At 42.8% G+C, this 19,800-nt stretch overlaps 5 protein-coding genes across 5 annotated transcripts; 1 reads left to right on the top strand and 4 right to left on the bottom strand.

Annotated features, from left to right (window-relative positions):
• Nucleotides 1–567: 567 nt before the first annotated feature.
• SS1G_08838 (hypothetical protein) lies at nt 568–6,938 on the bottom strand (the record flags this gene model as incomplete). Its single annotated transcript, XM_001590024.1, has 5 exons — nt 568–1,257; nt 1,308–5,674; nt 5,723–5,995; nt 6,049–6,177; nt 6,503–6,938. 5 exons carry the CDS (start codon nt 6,936–6,938, stop codon nt 568–570), a joined length of 5,895 nt encoding a protein of 1,964 aa, XP_001590074.1.
• Nucleotides 6,939–7,232: 294 nt separating this feature from the next.
• SS1G_08839 (predicted protein) lies at nt 7,233–7,666 on the bottom strand (the record flags this gene model as incomplete). Its single annotated transcript, XM_001590025.1, has 2 exons — nt 7,233–7,492; nt 7,627–7,666. The coding sequence occupies 2 exons, from the start codon at nt 7,664–7,666 to the stop codon at nt 7,233–7,235; spliced, it is 300 nt and encodes a 99-aa protein (XP_001590075.1).
• Nucleotides 7,667–10,058: 2,392 nt separating this feature from the next.
• Nucleotides 10,059–10,934, bottom strand: SS1G_08840 (hypothetical protein; the record flags this gene model as incomplete). The annotated part of the gene is made up of 1 exon (XM_001590026.1): nt 10,059–10,934. The coding sequence occupies one exon, from the start codon at nt 10,932–10,934 to the stop codon at nt 10,059–10,061; it is 876 nt and encodes a 291-aa protein (XP_001590076.1).
• Nucleotides 10,935–12,147: 1,213 nt separating this feature from the next.
• SS1G_08841 (hypothetical protein) lies at nt 12,148–16,068 on the bottom strand (the record flags this gene model as incomplete). The annotated part of the gene is made up of 1 exon (XM_001590027.1): nt 12,148–16,068. The coding sequence occupies one exon, from the start codon at nt 16,066–16,068 to the stop codon at nt 12,148–12,150; it is 3,921 nt and encodes a 1,306-aa protein (XP_001590077.1).
• A 1,203-nt stretch (nt 16,069–17,271) lies between these two features.
• On the top strand, nt 17,272–19,011 carry SS1G_08842 (hypothetical protein; the record flags this gene model as incomplete). The annotated part of the gene is made up of 4 exons (XM_001590028.1): nt 17,272–17,685; nt 17,750–18,239; nt 18,618–18,735; nt 18,966–19,011. 4 exons carry the CDS (start codon nt 17,272–17,274, stop codon nt 19,009–19,011), a joined length of 1,068 nt encoding a protein of 355 aa, XP_001590078.1.
• Between the last annotated feature and the right edge of the window lie 789 nt (nt 19,012–19,800).

Consider the following 19,800-nt stretch of genomic DNA (forward strand, 5'->3'; position numbering starts at 1 on the left):
GATTCAAGCTAGGTTTCGCTAGATGTGGCTTGACCAACTTTAATTTTGACCACGATGTTTCATGTTTCATATAAAGGTCAAACAAAACTTTGCGAAAGATTACTAATCTTTACCAGCCGAAACATGTTCTTCAATTCCAGGTCTAGGGGCTCCAAACCCAAATCGACATCGATCTAATATCGGAACTCTACGCCTTTTCTGCGCGAGAGAAATGATGTCCGAGAGGAATTCTAGGCTATAGGTTAGTGCATACGATAATCATAACAATTTCTAATTTACATGAGCCAATTATTATAGAAATATTTCTATGCTAATCAACGATATTATCATATATCCCAGGCCGTAATGGAACGACGAAATAAATGCTTAGTGAAATATCTTGATGCCATTACTCATCTCAAACCATCATATACTACAACAAACTGATGAACAAGACTCAACAGGAATCAATTATACACGAAAACAAAACAAACACCCAAAGAGACCAAAGAGCGAATAATTACAATCCCTCATCTTTTCCTTCTGCGTCATCCTCGTGATTACCCCCTCATCTCCTCCATCCCCAAGTCAAACACCTTGTCTTTCCCTCTCATGATTATGAATATAGCCCGAGAATCCCCACATACTACTAGTCTTCCTCAACTTATTTGAATGCTGCCTCGTTCCCTCTTGTGCCGTCATGAATTCGAAACTTTCCGGCCTCTTCCAAATCCCAAGCTCATTATCTCTCTCCCCTTTCTCGCCCTTCTTAACACTCCACTTATCAACACCTTTAAGGGCCTTTGATGCCTCTTTCCACGCATGTTCATCCTCAAATTCTTGTTCTACTTGTCTCCAAAGATCTACATAAATACTCACGTCTTTATCCCATGTCCCCTTTCTCCAGTAAACTCTCTTCAATAACTCAAGTTGTGCAATAGCAATGACGCATACTTCATTACTGGGCAATTCATCTCCAGCATCAGAGACGGTACTGCGGAGAATATCTTCATGGATACGCATTGCTTTTGTGAGATTAGGATTTGGAGACGAGGTATAGAATGCAGATAACAGGTTTTGCATTTCGAGGGTAGTGGGATCGAGTGCTCCCCAGACACGACGGACGTTGTAGCACATGTCTTCGAGGAGATGAATGGCTTGTTCTTGGTGGTTGCTGGAGAATTGCGTTTCGACAAGGAGACGACCGATGTGAACGATTGTCGCAGAGGACCAGGACGGTTGTGAGTGGCGGGAGTTCCACAGTTGAGTGAGAAGCCACTGCGATTAATGTTAGCAGAGAGAAAGGGAAAGAAGGGGATGATGCTTACCTCGAGTGATTCTAAATCTTGTGTTTCTCCAAGCAAGCCACATGCAGTATTGAGCTGTTCGATTGGTAAATCCACAATTTGAAGCTTGCCGGCACGCAAGCGCTTGATGATTTGTTTCATGATAGATCCAGACAAAGCCACCGACGAGGTACGAAGCTGAGGATCTTTCTTTAGCTTAGTTTCACTACTAACCAAGACATGGGCTAATCGTAGACCCATGTCTACCTTGAGCAGAGTGTCGTAGCCCCCATAGAACTTCTGGAAGAAGTCGACATATCCAGCAAGTTCTTGTGCCTCTGTAAATTTGCTTTTGTCCATGTAAGCACTTGTTGCATCGATACCTGCTTGTAGGATGGAGATTTCGGCTTCACCATCATTGAGGTTGACAAGAACAATGTGCAAGAACTCGCGAAGGATGTGGCTACACAAGTTCTTCTTGACTTCTAGGTTGGTTGCAAAGTATTCCAGAACTGATTTATCGGCAATCTCAAGTCCCGCGTCATCTTCTACCTCTTTCAAAAAAGCGAGGAGTCTGGAAGCATATGAGAGGACAGTTGTGAAGAACATCTTCTGCGCGATCGATCGCTGGTACATTTGGTACAAAAAGGCTTCCATGAATAGACCAGCCATCATCGATGAGTAGAGCTCTTTTCTTCCGGTGATGGTTGACTCAAAAGAAACAAAGAAAACCCAGGTATGGCTCTCGAGCTTGATCTTGGGGTCCATTTCTAGGTTAGAGTGAGCAAATATCGCTTGTGTGCGAACTTGGTTCATTAATCTCTTTGCTTCGGATTCCAATCCCGCATTCCTATAAATTGTTGCAAGTGTCGCTGCTGAGTCTGACAGTATTTGAGAATTCTTCTCAGACTTGAGAATTTCTATAACCGAAACCTGAAGAGTTTGTTGAGCCTCAGTGGTCGCTTCTGGCTTATCTTGCGTTGCCAACGCCTTGGTCAAATGTCCAAGCCAAAGTAGCGTATAACGATGGGCATATCCTTTCTCCGTATAGAACTTGTTGAACTCCTGTCTGTATAAAGCAATAGCTTTCGTGGACGTGGAGAGTTTAGAGATGGAGTAGAGATGAGGTAGACGCTTCTTGGCAGCAAGCACAGCTTGGAGGGTCGTCTCCGTGATTTGCCCCTTTGGAGCTTCATGAGCCTTGGAGTCGGCGTCCTCATACATGGATATAGCATCTTCACGATACTGCTCACTATGCTCATCAAGCTCAGCGACTTGGAGTGTGGACTTAATCGTGACCTCTTCGTGGACGCCGTAGAATGTCACACATGCTTTGCGGAAGTCAACAGCCAGGTGGCGTAAAAGAGTATGGTGCGTTTCTGAGGCTTGTCTAACGACACGGACATATCTCTGATACAGATCTTCGGCAAAATCTGATTTAATCTCGTATTCTTTTCCATGCTTCACAAGCATCTGCCAGAGAGAACTACATATTTTTTGAGCAAGCACGTACTGGCGTTGTTGCTCATAGATAACGCAAAGTTTTGAAGCCGCCCGAAGCGCATCTTTGTGACAGATTTCCGTGTTCCCATTGCCCAAGTTGACATGTATGGTGCGATACGCAGTTTCTGCCTCTGTGATATTGTAGATTTGCATGCTTAAACCACCCAACAGATACAAAGTCTTGATCGTCCATGTATGTGTCTTACCATGTCTCTTTTCAATTTCATGGTGAAGATCCCGATAAACAATGATGAGTTTGGCAGTCATAGAATGTGACTCGTAGAAATCGATGAGTTTGTTAGATGTCGATTCCAAGAGTTCATCTGAGGTCTCTGTAGTTGCTATGACGGCGTATAGAATTTTTCGATAGGTAACCTCTGCCAAATCAATCTGGCGTAGCTTAGAGTGTGCGAAGGCTAATCGATCGAGCAGCTCTAAAATCTCCGCAGCCAAATTGGTTGGTAAAGATACATTGACGTTGTTACCTGAAAATGATGGCCAAATTCGAAGCAAAGTCGAGTTCGTCACTTGGGTTATCTCGGACCATCGCTGCTCTGAGTAGTAAGTAGAACATAAGGACGTAGCTTGGCGTATCGTGGTAGCATCGATTGTCTTGGTGGTTTTATTGACGATAGTTCTTTCGAAAACCTCACGAACGGTCGTGATATCCCATGTAGTTTCTTCAGTCTTTGTCTCAGTGATCTGGGTTAGGCTCTTAGAGACAGATATGGCCTCCGTTGATTCCTGCCTGCCGTTTCTGACGTAATATTCCCAGAGATTACTAAAAACCAGACGAGCTGCTGCCACCGACCCAATACTTCGCAAGTGATCACCTACCAATTTAGTATGCTTGATCAAAGTAGTAGATTGAATGTCACTATGTTCGAGGTCAATGTGAATACCTCGAAGTATAATCTCTGCTTCAACTGTTCTCTGTTCTCGTCTTAAAAATTCGACATAGCGGAGAGCAACTTCAATCTTCTTCTCTTGGATGGAGACGTCATAAGTTTGTGTCAAACTTGTCAAGCTTTGCCAAAGATTAATCAGTATCTCCTCCGTTTTGACGGTGTTTTTCTCCTTTTCGCACTTTTCAATCATGGCCCATGATAATTCGAGACGCTTTGTATCGGCTGCACTCATTTTCCGAACACTGATTTCGTATTCTTGTTCTAGAGTACTGGTATACTGGTCCACCTTGGAGATTTCAGTCGAGCTCCTTGAAATGATTTCCCACGATTTAATAGTCTGTGGGGCTGATTTTCCATAAACCGTTACATTCAACTCGTATGTGTATTTTTGCCATTCAGAGACCTTGGATGTCTGGTGGGTAGAAACGTAAATCTGTATAAGAGACTCCGCATATGTTATGGTTCCTTGGCTGACTGAATTGGTGGATCTCTGCACCTTAATGATGTACTCAAGAAGCTCAGTTTTTCGTACAAGAACCTCATTCTTCTCGGTAATAGTAATTGAAGACGTTCTTTCAATGTATTGTTGGGCACACTTGAAGGCAATCGATGAAACATGAAGGGCTTCCGCTAGCTTCCATGCATCATAGTAATGCTCCACGTTTGAAGAAGTACTAATATGGCCCAATCGCGCAATATTGAGTAGAGTTTGAAGCACAGACGCTGAAGTCCCACCAAGCACCAATTTTCGTACGGATAGAGCCAACTGCAATTTACTCAGAGCGTCTTCAAGTGGAAATTGGTACTCCCAGCAGGATCCTTCGAACATTGACAAAAGGACGGAATCGGGAAAGCAGGTTTTAAACCCAGGTGTAAGCTTTTGCTGTGCTCCTTCATTCAAAGGAGATGCAGCCAAGTGCACTATCCAATATCTGGAGGCATATTGAATGAATTCATATTTTTGAAATAATTCATCTAAATCCTCTTCAGAAATGGTGGTAAACGTTAATTGAGCCGAGCGCCTGGTGAGAGTGGCTTTGACATAAGCCAAAGATCTCAGTGCCAAGTCATAATGGGCTTCTTTGATGTGAAAGGGAAAGGCGCCAGTGTTCTTGTAATCTAAAATCGACATTGATCTTTGAGTGATGTTTTGCTTCACAAGATCATGAGAGAATCGGGCAAAGCCATCATCCATTTTAATCAATGGCCCAACGGCAGCGGTAATATCATCTTCAGTACGGGTTACTCTCTGGACATGCTGACAAGATCCGGTATCAATCTCGAGTAGTTGTTTGACTTCACTGATGAGCAAAGGACGCTCGCTTGCCAGGAGCCAAGCAAGAATTGATTTTGTGTCCCGATCCTTGAGGTCAATAGAGGACATAATGATGTCGAGCAACTTCCCTAGATCCTTGGGAAGAGTATCCAACCGCTTCATTATGGACTCTAATGTCTGTTCTTTCTTGAGAATCTCGACTGCGTTTTGAGTCCATACATATGAACCATTAGCTGCCTGCAAAAGCTTCGCTGTAACCAAAGCAGATTCTCTCTGGCTCAGGTTCATTGTTGAGAATAGAAGCGACTCAATGAAGTATTGCAAATCTTGAGTTGTATGCTGAGCACTGATTGAAAGCTGAGAACAGTCTCCTGGAATTGGTTTGTTGAGAGGTCGAGAGAATATGATGCATTTAGTGTTCTTATGTTTGGAAACAATAGTCCTCAATCTCTCCAGTAGGACGAGTCCATTACCTTCACCGCCATGCACTTGCTCGAAACCATCAATAACGACTGTCTGGCCACGGTCCGTTCGAAGACTCTGACCTAAAGCAGCCCACAGCGAGTCTTCAACTTTGGTGTTCGAATTTCCTTGGATATGCAACTCATATGCGTGAAACAATTCCTTATACAAAGCTTTATCACCAGCACTGAGCTGAAGCATTTGTAGCAAGAGTCCTTTGACGATGCTGAGAGTCGATAACTCTGTCTTCAAGGCTCCATCTAGAACGCGTCAGTAATCATCATATCAAAAGACATGAAAGGACATACCAATGGTATAGCGAATCACCTCAGTCGCTCGGCGACCTTTGAAGGCTTGGAGTCTTTCAACAACCCACTCGGAAAGCACGGACTTCCCTGAGCCAGCGGGTCCAGTTATCATAAAAAGATTCTTTCCGCCTCGTAGAAATTCTCCCAAGGGTCTATCAAACCATTCACATGTGAAATCAGCTCTTGATCCATGGGTGCGGCGAGTAGTTGCAAGGATTCGTGTAACTCGATCGTGCGGAGTCAGAAAGTTTCTCACAGCCTCCACAGAATCGTCTGAGTGAAGATTATCAGTAATGAGTTTAAACATTCTTTTAGGTCCAGCTTACCTCCAGGCTCAGCTAGGCGTTCGAGTCTAGTTGACCAGATCTTATCTACAAAGCGATCGCTGTGCATGAAGAATTCATCTGTGCTTTGGCCAAACATTTCATCGAAGGCACGGATACTGAAATTCGAGTCTACTTGCTGAATTAGCTTCCATATATTTTTAGATACTAGAGAGGAGCTCACCATGTTGTCGTCTGGTGTAATGTATCGTGACACCAGTTACAAGTTTCAGTAGGTCTGCGTAACAAGTCACCAATACGGTTTGTAGCTCTTCAATTGTGTGTAGAAGTTCATGGTGACGTACGAGGAAGCCTAGTGTGAGACTGCAATTGTAAAGCACGCCAAATATCTTTTCGAGAATGGGAACGAATTTTGGGCCCATCTGAACACAAATGGTCAGTACTTTGCTTTTTTAGATGTGGAGAATGTTAAGACAAACCTCCAGCAATATTTTACAGCTTGCATATATGATGTTCGTTGCTTGCTCACTCTGTGCTGTGAAAGAGGAAACCTCTTCACTGTATGTAGAGACCTGACCGGTAAAGAACTCTGCCCATTTCAATATCTTATCCCAGCGGCTACCATGATGTGGCATCTGTGATAATCGAATAGTAGCCACAAAGTCAAAGAAGCCTTCTATAGATTTGCAGCTGTGAAGAAACTTCTCGGAACTTTGCCCGAGCTCAGATCGATACAATTTGATAACTTTTTGGGTTGTATCCTGAAGTAGGGGTGTTTGAAAATAATCACTCCCCGTCATGCTGCGTTGGTCAAAGCTTGGTAATGGCGTATAGTCTTGAGAGCCATATAACTTTGTAAAGTGAGGTCCATTGGATAGCTGTCGCTGTTTAAGAGGGGATAAGGGCCTGTTGTGTATTGCTGACGGAGGCATGTTGGCGGATATTGCCTTCAAAGAGCTTCGATCTGAACCTCTTCTGGTTTGTTCTAGCTAGAGCTTTATGTATGGACTGAGGTTGAAGATGGTCTTAAATATTTCGTAAATTGAGACTCCTAGAGCAATAGAAGTTTGAGCATTCTAATGTTCTTATTCGAAGCAATGTGGAACCTTTAATCGAACCTGTCTCACTCAAGTGAAGAGCTACGGCGTGTATATCCACTCGCGAATGGAGAACAATGGCGTGCAAATATTTATATGTAAGAAAATGTAAATTTGAAGCGACGGGACCTAGCGGAAATGAACTATTTGTACTTGGCTAGGTGATGGTGCATCATGTTTTCGAGCTAACGTGCCCCCTATCATCTCGGAAACACCGAGTCTCGATGATATTTGTGATACAACATCATTCTTGAGATCGCGGAATGAGTGGGAGTAGAAGGTCAAGACCCTAGAAGAAAACTGTGATAGGAGTTTCGTCGGCGAGCTCAAAAAACTGCTGGCTATAAAGCTCCATGCCATCAATGATACCATTACTTCACGAGCCATAGCTAATACAGATTTCAGCTCAAGGAGAAATTCAGTGATTGGCAGGAAACACGTCCAAAATGTGACTATCACCCACACGGGGAGCGTTGATGCCGGGTTAAACAGAAGGGACAGCATGGTAGGAAGAACAATCCACAAACATTATATCGGGATTTCCGAAGATAACGTCCAGACATATTGGAGTAAAAATCAACACCACTGGGAATGTTGACACAAGGCTGAGCTATAGAGCCAGCCCATGGTATGATCAATCCATCGTTCAATGCTGAGTCGAATTAAGATGAAGTATCAACGTCGAGTATTGAAAACATGGAACAAAAAGGTAGTAGCGTTAGCTATTGGATAAATTATCGCGCATTCCCCCGGTGGGCCACTCAGCCAGCCACAACTTCAGCACGGTGGATTTGTGGCGTTCCGAAAGGGGACTCCAGGAACTCAAAAGTCTGATATATATTGACTCTTCGTACATTCTATCAATGAGGATTCAATTCAAAGTATTCCCATACTAACTATAATTGTGCCACGGAGATATCCATATGTGCAATACTACTGGAAAGACTTAAATTAATCCGTCTCTGTATCTTTTGTTTCATGCGGCTTCGTATGAGTAGTTTAATGGGGAAGCCATTCCACTCATCGAATAATATCGCGCTTATGATTGAGGCATTCGCTTGCTTGATCTTCATGGAAGGCATCATTGGGACATGTTGTCGAGGGATATCTATGAAGGGTCCAACTGAAGATTTAAGCTACCCCAGAATGCCACTAAGCCAGAAGCGGCCTAACTCTTCTGCTTTAACCAGGTCCAGATCTATTATGGGATCTAAATAGTGAGACGCAGATGGTTAACAACTAGTTCAATTTTTAGATGTGGCTGGGTGGATTCTTTCAATAATGTTTGCTTAGAAGCTTCAGCGGACAATTCGATCTAGAGTGTCTCTATACGCGTATGTTATTTCAGATTAGCCCTTATCATCGTTATCAGATCACAAAAAAGCCTAACCAATAATCGCCCGAACACATTCTAAACTCCCTTCCTCTATTTATTGGCCAGATATTTGTCTATTCGTCTACGGAAGGAGCTAACGTCTGTCTATTTGTCTGAGTTTAAGTTAATTAGCGCCTACCACATCCCCACCAACTACCCAGCTCTTCGGGAAGACGTATTCAAAAACATATGAGATGAGAGAGATTCCAAGCCTTCCGATCGCTTATACATTAGCACCACAAGAGTTCGGTGCTATCACAAAGTCTAGCCAATAGACATTCATTTATTAACCTCCGCTCCTTGACAACTCCTTCTCATCTCCAACTATCTTCAGTCCTAGACTCCCAGATTAATAAACCCCGCTCCTTCCACAATCCTCTAATCAGCTAACCCAACACCCACCTTCCAATCTAGCGATATCACTCCACAGACAAAATCCCCATCCTCAGGATAAGCCTCCGCACAATGAATATTAGACTCAAAGTATCTCCAAATAAGTCATCAAACCCATTAGCGACGAATTTCAACGGCCAGCGTAGTACTTACAGCCTGACCCATTGATCCAGAAACCCAAAACGGATCATCGCGCTATGGATAATGCTTAAAAGGAAATAAGATGATCGTAAAGAGGACTTTCAAAATTGTAAGATCTTAACTTGCACTAGAGAATTTCTGGAAGTGTATTCAGCTGCAGGGGTGGGTGTACAGCTATTCCACTTTAGTTCGTCTATGGAACACAAAGATCCTAAATGAATGCGATCTATTTTGAGTGAAAAGACATATAGAAACTCCCCGACAGAGCGATAGTGCATAGACAATAAGACCCTGCATATCCAAAATATCCCGCGAAACTATACGTAGTGTCACCAACAGACTAGTAATAAATTATGCAGTAGCACGCGGCAAGATGCAAGATGCATACTACAGTGAAAAGAATGTGGAGTTTCATTTCTCCCAAATGGGACAGTCGAGGAATATTGATAAAACGATAGGTTAATCATTAGGATGATGGAGTGGAAATCTAGATTTTCCTTCTCACACTGCTGTATGGAAATAATTTACTTGAATTAATTGATTAAGCATCCTGTAAAATTCGGAAAATAAAAGGTCCCGCAAATTGTAGATAGAGTGGTAAGGTAAGTATAGCGAGCAAATAGCCCATGGAAATTGAATGTCAATTTGATCGTTGCGCTGAATGCCTCGCTCACATCTCGATAGTGCAAGTTCCTATTTGGGAAGACTCGGGAGGACCGCATGTGGAGGCGGAACTATCAGGAATTCTCCTAATTTCCGACGTGCTTAGATGTAACTAGTATGACAGTGATATGTCTCACATCTTGCATTGAACAAGGCATGAGCTTTATCCCTAGGATATGCGGGGGCGTTAATCAATGAAAATATGAAGCACATAGGCTTGATATAAAAAATATATGATGGTAAAAAGATTATGGTAGTAGTATTAAATTCTGCCTCGAACCTACAACAGTAGCTAACCCAGCAAGCTATGTATGTACTCCATTGCTTATCCTAGCATATACTCCAAAAAATCCTGTACTCCAATCCAAAACACCCAAACGGAATCAAGGCCACATACATTTTGCCGAGTCCAGATAGCTCTCCCTGACACCATAGAGACTACTTAGATCATCGGCATAAATATCCTCGTGCAATTTTTGCTTCAACAGTGCAGATTCATGTCTTTTCAACATTACGTTCCACGAAAACATTGAATGTCCTACGCCGGCAAAATATTCTCCTCGCAAAACCACAAGGTAGTCGATCAAAGCTCTCTGATCCCATCTTAGATGAGAGAGCTCCTCTCGCTCATGCTCTTTCAAAAGATCTTCTTTGTGAGTAACGTCGATTCCATGACCCTTGGCCTCAATTGCGAGCTTGTGGGTAGAATCAATATCGCCAGATGCAGCATAAATAAGTGGCGTTTTCATTGACTTAGCCAGTGCAATATATGCTTCAGCTTGACCATCATAGTGCGTGAATGGAGCTGCAGTGACATGTCGTTTTGCGATGCCTTCTGAAATTTCTTCTGGCTCGGTTTTCAAATGTACGCCCAGGAATGACGGGGTAACAATTGTTGAGCTAACGTTAAGTGGTACATCGTACCAGCTGGACATTTGGCGCAAAGTTGAGGTTGCGAGTCGACGAACATCGGGTCGGAATTTCAAAATCTTTCCAAACTCATGAGCAAATACATGACCGTCGGCATGAGTTGGATATTGAAGATTGGATTGTTCGAGATCCACAACAATTGGTATCGAAGTTGGTGTTGGCGCCATCCATTTTTGAATCCAATCATTCAATTTACTTTGCCATTCCTCTGGATGTTCCAATCCACTGCTTGGCCGGTTGATAAATAAGCTCTCAGGCTGGAGCCCGCGCCTTCTCCCATTAACTGTTTGTTCCATATGATCAATGACCTTCAATTCAGGACATGACATTTTCAAAGATTTTTTGAAATGGTGCGCATCAAACATATAATCCATCCCTTTCCAACCAAGCCCATGTCGTTTTCCCATATGTGATCCATCCCCATCCTCGCTTGGCATCATGTTCATTCCCTCAATATCTTCCCTCAGCTTAATATTTGGCATAACCAAGCTACCACCTGCACCAATCGCATATCGCACACAATTCAGTATCGAATTTCGCACATGCCCAACTCCTCCTTGGTTACTGTCGCATGTAAATATGATGCTGGAGTTCCATGTTTGTGTCGCGCAAACTGCTCTCATAACCTCGGAATTGACGTGTGGGAAATCGAACACGTCGTGCTGATCCAAGGTAGGAGGGGGAGTATGTGCTCGAGAGCCATCGGGGCTAGCATTCCAGATGATATACGTAGGTATAACACGAGGACGATCAAAAGCGTACCAAAGCCATGCCAGTCCTAGGGAAAAGCCTGCTAAGGCGGCATATTTGCGATTAATACCAGTTAGAAGCTGCATTTTTCTCGCAATTTGTATAGCGATATTCGAGTAAAAAAATGAAGGGAAAACATCTCCAAGGTCGACATTTTGAGTGAGTCTGAAGTTGTGCTTTGATCTTGGTGGCTCAGGGAGAGACTGTGCGAAGTGTGTTTTAAAGATGATGTTTGGACTTCGTGATGACCAATCACAAGCAGGCACGCTTTGGCTTAAAACATCAATGAAGTTATCAAAACCACTCTGAGGAGTATATTCTTTGTTTTTGCTTATTGTTTCTGAGTTTCAGACTCCGTAGAATATCTTCAAGTGGCATCATGTAATAATTGTAGGGGCTCCAGGTGGAGTTTCTGGCTGTCAGGGAAGCTTCCCGTGACGAGCCTGCAGCTTACCGGGGATCTTGTAAGCTTGATCCAACTGCTCACGCTTTTTATCCTATCTGACATTAATTGAGATCCTTAAAGTATTTATTATACAATCTTTAGCATATATGATTCATTAACATAAAACTCCATACAAGTATTTAACTTTCATTGTGATCCCGGACTTATCACTTACAAGCATGAATAATTTCGAAGTGTCAACCCTTGCATTGCTCAATATTCATAGCCATGTCATCGTTAATTGACAAATTAACCAAAATTTTATTCAATCAACTCTGTGAAGGCATAATCAAACCCATTGGATATCAAGAAACATCATCCAAACACATAATCTAGTATCTATGTAACTACTCAACAACCCATCCCTTCCCTCTAACCTTCTTCTGAACCACCTTCCTAGCCGGCAATGGCCATCCTAAACCACCGGAACCCTCCGCCCTTAAATAAGGCACCACCCAGCACTCTCTCATTTCACCTTCTGCTTCTGCATTTTTGCCAGCGTTCTTCTCCTTAACCATCACCTCCTTAATCGGCTTCCCATACTCCAAAAGACTCGTTCCCTTTGCCAAACTCGCCAACTGCCCTCCAGTAACATCCGTCAAACTATGCATTCTAGTTTTCTGTCTCTTCCTCGATCCATCTGCATTGACGTCCTCGGCGGGTTTCTGCAAATACGAGTAGATGATGTATTCAGGACATTCATTTGGGGAGAGATGAGATAAGGGGGAGGCAGGGTGGATATAGACTGCCTTGTCTTGTTCTTGGTCTTCGTCATTGTGTTTGTTGGGAGTACGAAGATGGGAAGGGAAGAGTGTGATATAAGGGACGTCGATTGCTCGCTTAGGTTTTCTGTAGGCTTCAATTTGTGTTGGGGATAAATCTGCTCGGATGGCTACATGATCGATGAATCCTGCCGCGACCATTTGTTTAAGCGCTTTGACCTGTTTAGCAGAAGGTGGAGCCAATTTCTCTTCATATTTCAATGCCGCGAATGCCGGAATATTAGTGCGCAATAGATCTGTGATTTGACGACGCAATTGCGAAATTTCCTTGAGAGTTTTATAGCGGACATAGTGAGACGTACACCATGCCTCTGTGGGTTCGTGTGCGAATTCACCAACCGCCTGAAGGAGTTTGATGGCATCAGACCTATCGTCAAGGAAACAAAATGATTGATGAACTTTGTTGAATTGACGACGGAGATTTGCACGTGCGTCTTGTTCGATCTTCTCGGCAGTAGTAAGGTACAAGTCTTCGTCCTCGCGGGGAGCGGCGGCTGGAATGACTTGGTTTTCTGGAATGAAAATATCGGCAGCAGAGAGACCAGCTACAAGTGCGATTGTGTAGGGAAGACAATCGTGTAGATGTCCAACCAGAAGGATACGAGAAAACCGTGGTGAAAGTGGGAATATAGACATGGTGGAACCTGTTGGGGTTATTTGACCCGATGGCGAAATTGCAGAGAGATAAGTGAGGAGTTTCTCGGAGCTCGCAAGACTTTGTCGATCCGGGGGAGTTGGGAACGGGAAATTAACAACGTGTTGCAAATTCATCGATTTGAGTTGCAGCACCACACCTTCAATGGGCATGCGTAATATTTCTGGCTCCGCAAACTCCTCGAAATCTCTTTCATAAACAGCTGATGAATAGAATCGATAACAATGTCCTGGACCAGTACGTCCAGCACGACCTGCACGTTGACTTGCACTAGCTTTACTGATCCATCCGACCTCAAAACTTTGTACGCCAGTGGTCTTGTCGTATTTACGTTCCTTTGATCTTCCACAGTCGAAAACATAACGAATACCAGGAATTGTGAGAGATGTTTCAGCAACGTTAGTGGCCAAAACAATCAATCGTGAACCGTCAGGAGGTGGTTCGAAAACCCTCAATTGTTCTTTTGTAGGTAGTAGGGAATATAGTGGCAATATATGCATCTTTGAAGGCCCTGTGTCCGCTTCTTCTCCGATATCAAAATCTTCCTCGTCATTAAATGTAACTTCGTCATCGTCATCGACATAATCGTCATTAGTAGTGTCCATAGTTTCACCAAAATCGATATCTTCGGCTTCGACTGGTGCATCTTTTCCGGATATGCGGACTTGTGGTCCTGCTGTAGTAGAACCTATCTTGAATGCTTCTTTTAATTTCTTACTGAGATGTGTGATTTCATTTTGACCGGTTAAAAATACCAGGATTCCCCCTGGTGGAAGTTTTCGATGACCCTTACTAATCTTTCGGAATGCTTCTTCGACATAATCATGATGTGTCCTTCGGGCAAAATGAGTAGTGACTGGATATTGTCTACCCTCGGCTTGAAGTACCGGTGGAGGATTAGCAAACAATGTCTTGTTCTCTGTGAAATCTGTAATTCGTAGAGTAGCAGACATAATGATGAGTTTCAATGGTTTGATAGATGAGTCTTCTAAAGCCATTTCCTCTCTTAACTTTACCACTCTACTAAGCATACCGATTAAGATATCGGTATTCACGCTCCTCTCGTGAGCTTCATCGATAACAATGGCGGAGTACTTTCGCAGAGCAATATCTTGTGCTACTTCTCTCAATAGTACACCATCCGTCATGAACTTTATAGCAGTGTCTGAACTTACTGTTCCCTCGAATCGAATTTGGTAGGCAACTCGCTTACCATGATCAGCAAGCTCATCACCTACTCGTTTTGCCATACTAACGGCCGCAACTCTTCGAGGTTGTGTGACTCCGATCATTCCAGGATTGGGAGAGTCTTTAGTACCATAACCAGCTTCATATAAGAACTGAGGTACCTGAGTAGTTTTTCCGGAACCAGTAGCACCATACACAACCACTAGATTATTATTATGAATTGCTTCCATAATCTTCTGTTCCTCAGCTACAACTGGCAGTTTAAGTCTGACGTCTTGTATACTTGATGGTCTTTCCACAGAAACACTAAATGCCTTCCGTGATAAATTGGTAGTAGGTTGTAGTTCCAGTGGTAAAGGATCTTGTTCCAAAGGTCGAGGTTCGAATCCTTCTATTTTTGGTGTTTCTGTCGCATTTGGAATATTTGATGATGGTTCATAACCATAAGCTTCATTTACTTGCTGAGTTGCCCAGGCTTTAAATGCAGATGAGCGTTCCTGTTTCCTCGAGGTATTGTCCTCATCTTCGTCTTCCTCACTGCTCCCGTCGCTATCGTCTTCATCACTGTCTTCATCCGATGATCCTCTTTCATTGTCATCTTCCATGTCATTTCCAAGCTTCGATTGAAGAGCTCCCTCCTTGCTTTCTCCAAAAATGGCCATAATATTCTTTAGTAACTGGGCATGTTCTGGGTCGCTTGCCTCATCACTTGCCTCATCGCTGTCTTCATCGCTGTCTTCACCGTCTCCATCTGATGATCCTTCCTCAATACTATCTTCTGATTCGCCACCTTCATTTTCTTCAGCAAAAATGCCCGTAAGACGTTTCAGTAATTCAGCACGTTTTGGGTCGCTTGTATCATCCGGCGCATTCGAATCCTCAGAGTCCTCATCAGATTTCATCTCTTCATCACTATCAACCTCTGATCCCGAAGAAAATCCTTCCCATTCTGGTTCCGCGGCCGGAGCTTGTGGCTTCAACGATATCCTCGACTTAACACCTCCTCGCCTTTGCCTCTTTTGTATCACCGGTTTTCCGTCATCGTCTACCTCAAGTGGTCTCTTTAAACCTGTGCACACGCCAAATTGTAATGTTTGCGCAGGTACCTTTGAGGCCGGAGCGATAGGTAGCGTTGTCACAGTGCCTTGGAATAGTGCGCCTTCCTTCTTGTGTTCGGTTTGATCGTCTTCTTCTTCACTGCTCTCACTTTCCATCTCTCTAACGGTTCTCTTTTCAAAAAGGAGTTCTTCTCCATCTCCATCAATATCAATTCCTCTCTCCCGCTCCTTTAGGGCTCGAGCCAATCTTTCCCTCCTAGTTAATGAGCCCTGGCCCAATTTCTTACTGCTCTCGTACAATCCTCCCTCCTCTTTCCGCTTGGATAATTTCTCAATTAATATCCTATTTTCGTCCTTCCTAAGCTTCGTCTCAATATATTTCTCTAGTCTCTTGGCCTTCTTTCCACTAATTTTATTATCCCCTGCCAACTCCTCCCTCAGTTTCTGCTTCTTTTCTTCATGAGCGGATTTCGAGGAGGGAAGAATCTCTGTCGCATTAGAGTCGACCAGGTTTTCAGACTCATTTGTCTTATTTCTCGCAAGCACTTTGTGCTTTCGCTGTCGAGGTGTAAATTTTGGAGGCATCTTCAATTCTCGATCCTCAATTGAATGTAGAAAGTTTGATCTGTTGAAAACGATAATTATGGCATTTTTTGAGCTTTTGCGATTCTGGTCGGGAACTTTTTTTTGCCGGATTGTTCACCGTCTTTGAACTTTCTTTATAAATGGATCCGTTAAATTGCGGGGCAACGAAAGGTCACACAGGCTCCACCGGGGAATTCTGCTATAATTCGTGCGCTCACAGCTCATCCACCGAGTAAATAACCTGGCCCTGTTAAGATTCATCAGTTCAGGTGGGGGTTCATCTACATGATCCATAATAGTGGCCTTTTCAAGTGGAATTCATTCTATGGGGCTCTGCCTTTATGAAAGCTTTCAACATGCTAATGATTGAACAGCTCCTAGCTGCTCGATCTGAAAGCCAGACATAATGTCTCCAAAAAACTCATATTCCATTCGTCTACTCTCTAAATCTCCAAACTCAGTGTAGTACATTTTATATATATCCAATGCCTCAATGGTATTATGAGTAGTAGGTAATGAGTAGTAGGTAAGCAGGTAAGAATAGCAGGTAGAGTAGTTTAGTTGAAGTAATTAAACAAGAAATTGTTATAGACAAACTCAATTTAGTAATAACTGTATTTACTGAAATAGAGTCCCGACTTAACCTACACATACCTACCTAATACTAAGCTTTCTCTTCCGACTTCGCTCTTCCTTGAGTACTTCTGTGTTCTGTGTTCCAAGAAGATACCCCTTCACTTCAGCAAACATTCTCCCACTTCCTGTCTCCAACCCAACACAATTAGCCATGATGCACTATACCAAAAATGATAGCTTCTGGCTACTAGAGTCCATCAAAGTCGAACAAAGTACACAGGATTATTCATAAACAATGATTCAGTTGTTTTGATATTTAATGATGTCCGTTCGTAAAGATCAACCATCTAGGCCAGATGATCGACGTCATGGAATTCACACTAGCGGCCGCTAGGATTTCTCCAGCTTCTCGGTATCTGCCGCCATTTTTGTCCTCTTCATTCTACCATTGATACCTCTTGTGTGATTCTGACAAACAACTTATTTGAATGCTCTTCGCATATAGCACATAGGACAGATCTTTTCATTCTACAGAGTCAGAGTTAATGTGAATCATCGAGGCTTTAGATTATATTGCTTCATCTGTATATTCAACATCGTCCCTCCATATCCACTCGCATCCTAACCATGGCATCACAAGATCCGCCCCTCGATGAGATACAATGGAGAGATCCACAATGGCTTGCGCAGAATACTGGTCTTCATGAAAATACCGTTCTGCACTATTTTGCGCAATCCCCATTTTTTGATCGTGTCTCAAAAAATGCCATCCTTACTATTCAAGCTCAGATGAATCCAAACTTGATGTACCTACTTGGAACCCGTGCAGCATTCGAGGGGCGACTTAAATCTATGTCTGGACTGGAATTTATAGTTTCGCAAGAGCCTGCAGAGAAGACACCAGGTAGTGGTACCGGAGTATGGGTGATTAGGAAACAAACAAGAAGAAAAAGACCTCAAGAGGATGATGAAATTACAATCCACGCATCGTATTTTGTCGTGGGAGAGAATATTTATATGGCTCCTACTGCCGCTGATGTAGTAGGTAGTAGAATGGTATTTACAATTCTTAACCTAATATTAAACTTCTCTAATCGCAATACAGTTATCAACCTTCAACGCACTCACAAATGCTATTTCAAAAGTGTCCGAACTACCTAATTTCTCTCCCTCTCTGGGTCATACATATATGCCACCGGTTCCTCCACGGACAAAAGCCATTACATCCGCTTTCTCTCAAACTTCCAAAGAAAATACACCAATGCCTGATTCTCTCGCGACTGAAACCAAAAATTCTTCGAATAATTTCTCCAACAATGTCCTCGCAAATCATCTTTTAGAAGAAACCCTCAATATCACCCTCAAATATGGTGACGAATATATGGACGAAAATCCTATCACCGGAACTCCAGGTGATTTCCATTTCAGTACAACAGGTCGGAAGGAAAAAGAAAAGCTTATGGTACCACCAACATCAAAAGCAGCAGGCTTTGGTTTAAGTGGTAAACCTTCACTTCCTACACCATTGAAGACGGATCTGGGAATGCAAAAGAAAGGAAGTAAGGGAGAGAAGAGTCCTAGAACTCCTGGTTCAGGTAAACCAAAAAGAAGGAAGAGCAAGGTGATGAATGGTGGGGTGAGTCCTACATAGGATGAACAAAGGTTTCAAATACAAACCCGTTGTACAGTACATCACTTACATTCGATATTTTCACGGCGTTGCGGGGGATATACCAGTACCGAACATAGGTTACTAGAACCAGTGAAACTCGTATAATCACAATACAATAAATAATATCACTATACACATATCTCTCTCCCTTTTATCACTCACCCCCTACTAAAACAAAAGCAAAGCACCCACAACTACGACCCCACGTATCCTTCCGCCCAAACTAAAAATCTAGACATGCAACAAGGAGTTTCATATCCTTCTAATTAATGCACGTTACTGATCCACGAATCCACCACAGTGACGATGATTGAACGTAAATGCTTACAAAACGTGGCAGTGGGTGAGGCCCCAGTCCAGTTACCCTGTCTGGTCATTTTAGTACGGTGTTGTGGTGAGAAGCTAGGATGTGGTGGTTGGTATGTTGTGTTGGTGTTTTTTTTTTTTGTTTCTTTTCATGGATGAGATAGCCTTTCTTTTGTGCGTCGGGGGGGTTTGCATGATTGTATGATTGTATGATTGTATGATTGTGTGGGTAGGATGGTATGCTGAAGCGTGAGTAGTGAGTGAGTGAGTGGATGGATGGATTAGTGGTAGGGTTGATTTTGGTGTTGATTTTGGTGTTGGGGTTAATGTTAGGGTTTGTTAGGCTTGGTTTACAGAGTATGGAGTGCGGAGTAATTGGTAAGGCTTGAGGCTCGAGGTTTACAGTTGCAGTTGCAGTTGCAGTTGCACAGCTGATTAATCAATAAGGAGATGGGGTTTGAGTTTACAAGGTATTGAGTATACTCTGTTTTTGTTATAGTGGGAGATGTTTTATTTTGTATAAATGTTGGGGTTGTTTTGTTGATTTTTATTTGAGTTTATTGTTATGTGGTTTGCTGTCTAGATCATGTGGAAGTGCACTAGGCTCTCGAGGTAGTTTATAACTAGGTGTCAAGCAGGGACTTAAGTAATGATAATGCAATTCGTAACCAATAGTAGAGTATACTAAATGATTGATCTTGAGCACGAAGCTCTACAGTGAGGGAATCCCTCCTAGTTATATAGACCTTCGTGTTCTGGCTCTAGTGGCTCTAACTAGATTGATTAGAGCCGGTCACATGATAGCTCTGATCCTGTGATTAGTCATGTGATACGGAAATATGTTACTCGTCGTAACATTTATATTTATTTGTGTACTTTTATTCTTTAAGTTTTAATTTTGAGTCTTGACAAATTTATTTATATTTATATTATAAGATACTTATTCATGACTCGACACTCTTAAAAGATAAATCTTATACACTACTGTTTTGGATATAATATAATCTTATAATTATTTACTAGATATTGTTACGACAGGTAACAATTAGGTCACGGGATTAGTAATAACACGTGATGCGAGGACTCGAAGAGCTCGAAGGCTTGGCCTCTCGAGCCCTTCGATCGAGGAGAGCGAAAGGATCGAAGCTCGATCCCCTCGCTCCCTTCGAGCCATGAAG

This window comes from Sclerotinia sclerotiorum, genomic scaffold (assembly GCF_000146945.2).
Source record: "Sclerotinia sclerotiorum 1980 UF-70 scaffold_12 genomic scaffold, whole genome shotgun sequence".
NCBI lineage: Eukaryota > Fungi > Ascomycota > Leotiomycetes > Helotiales > Sclerotiniaceae > Sclerotinia > Sclerotinia sclerotiorum.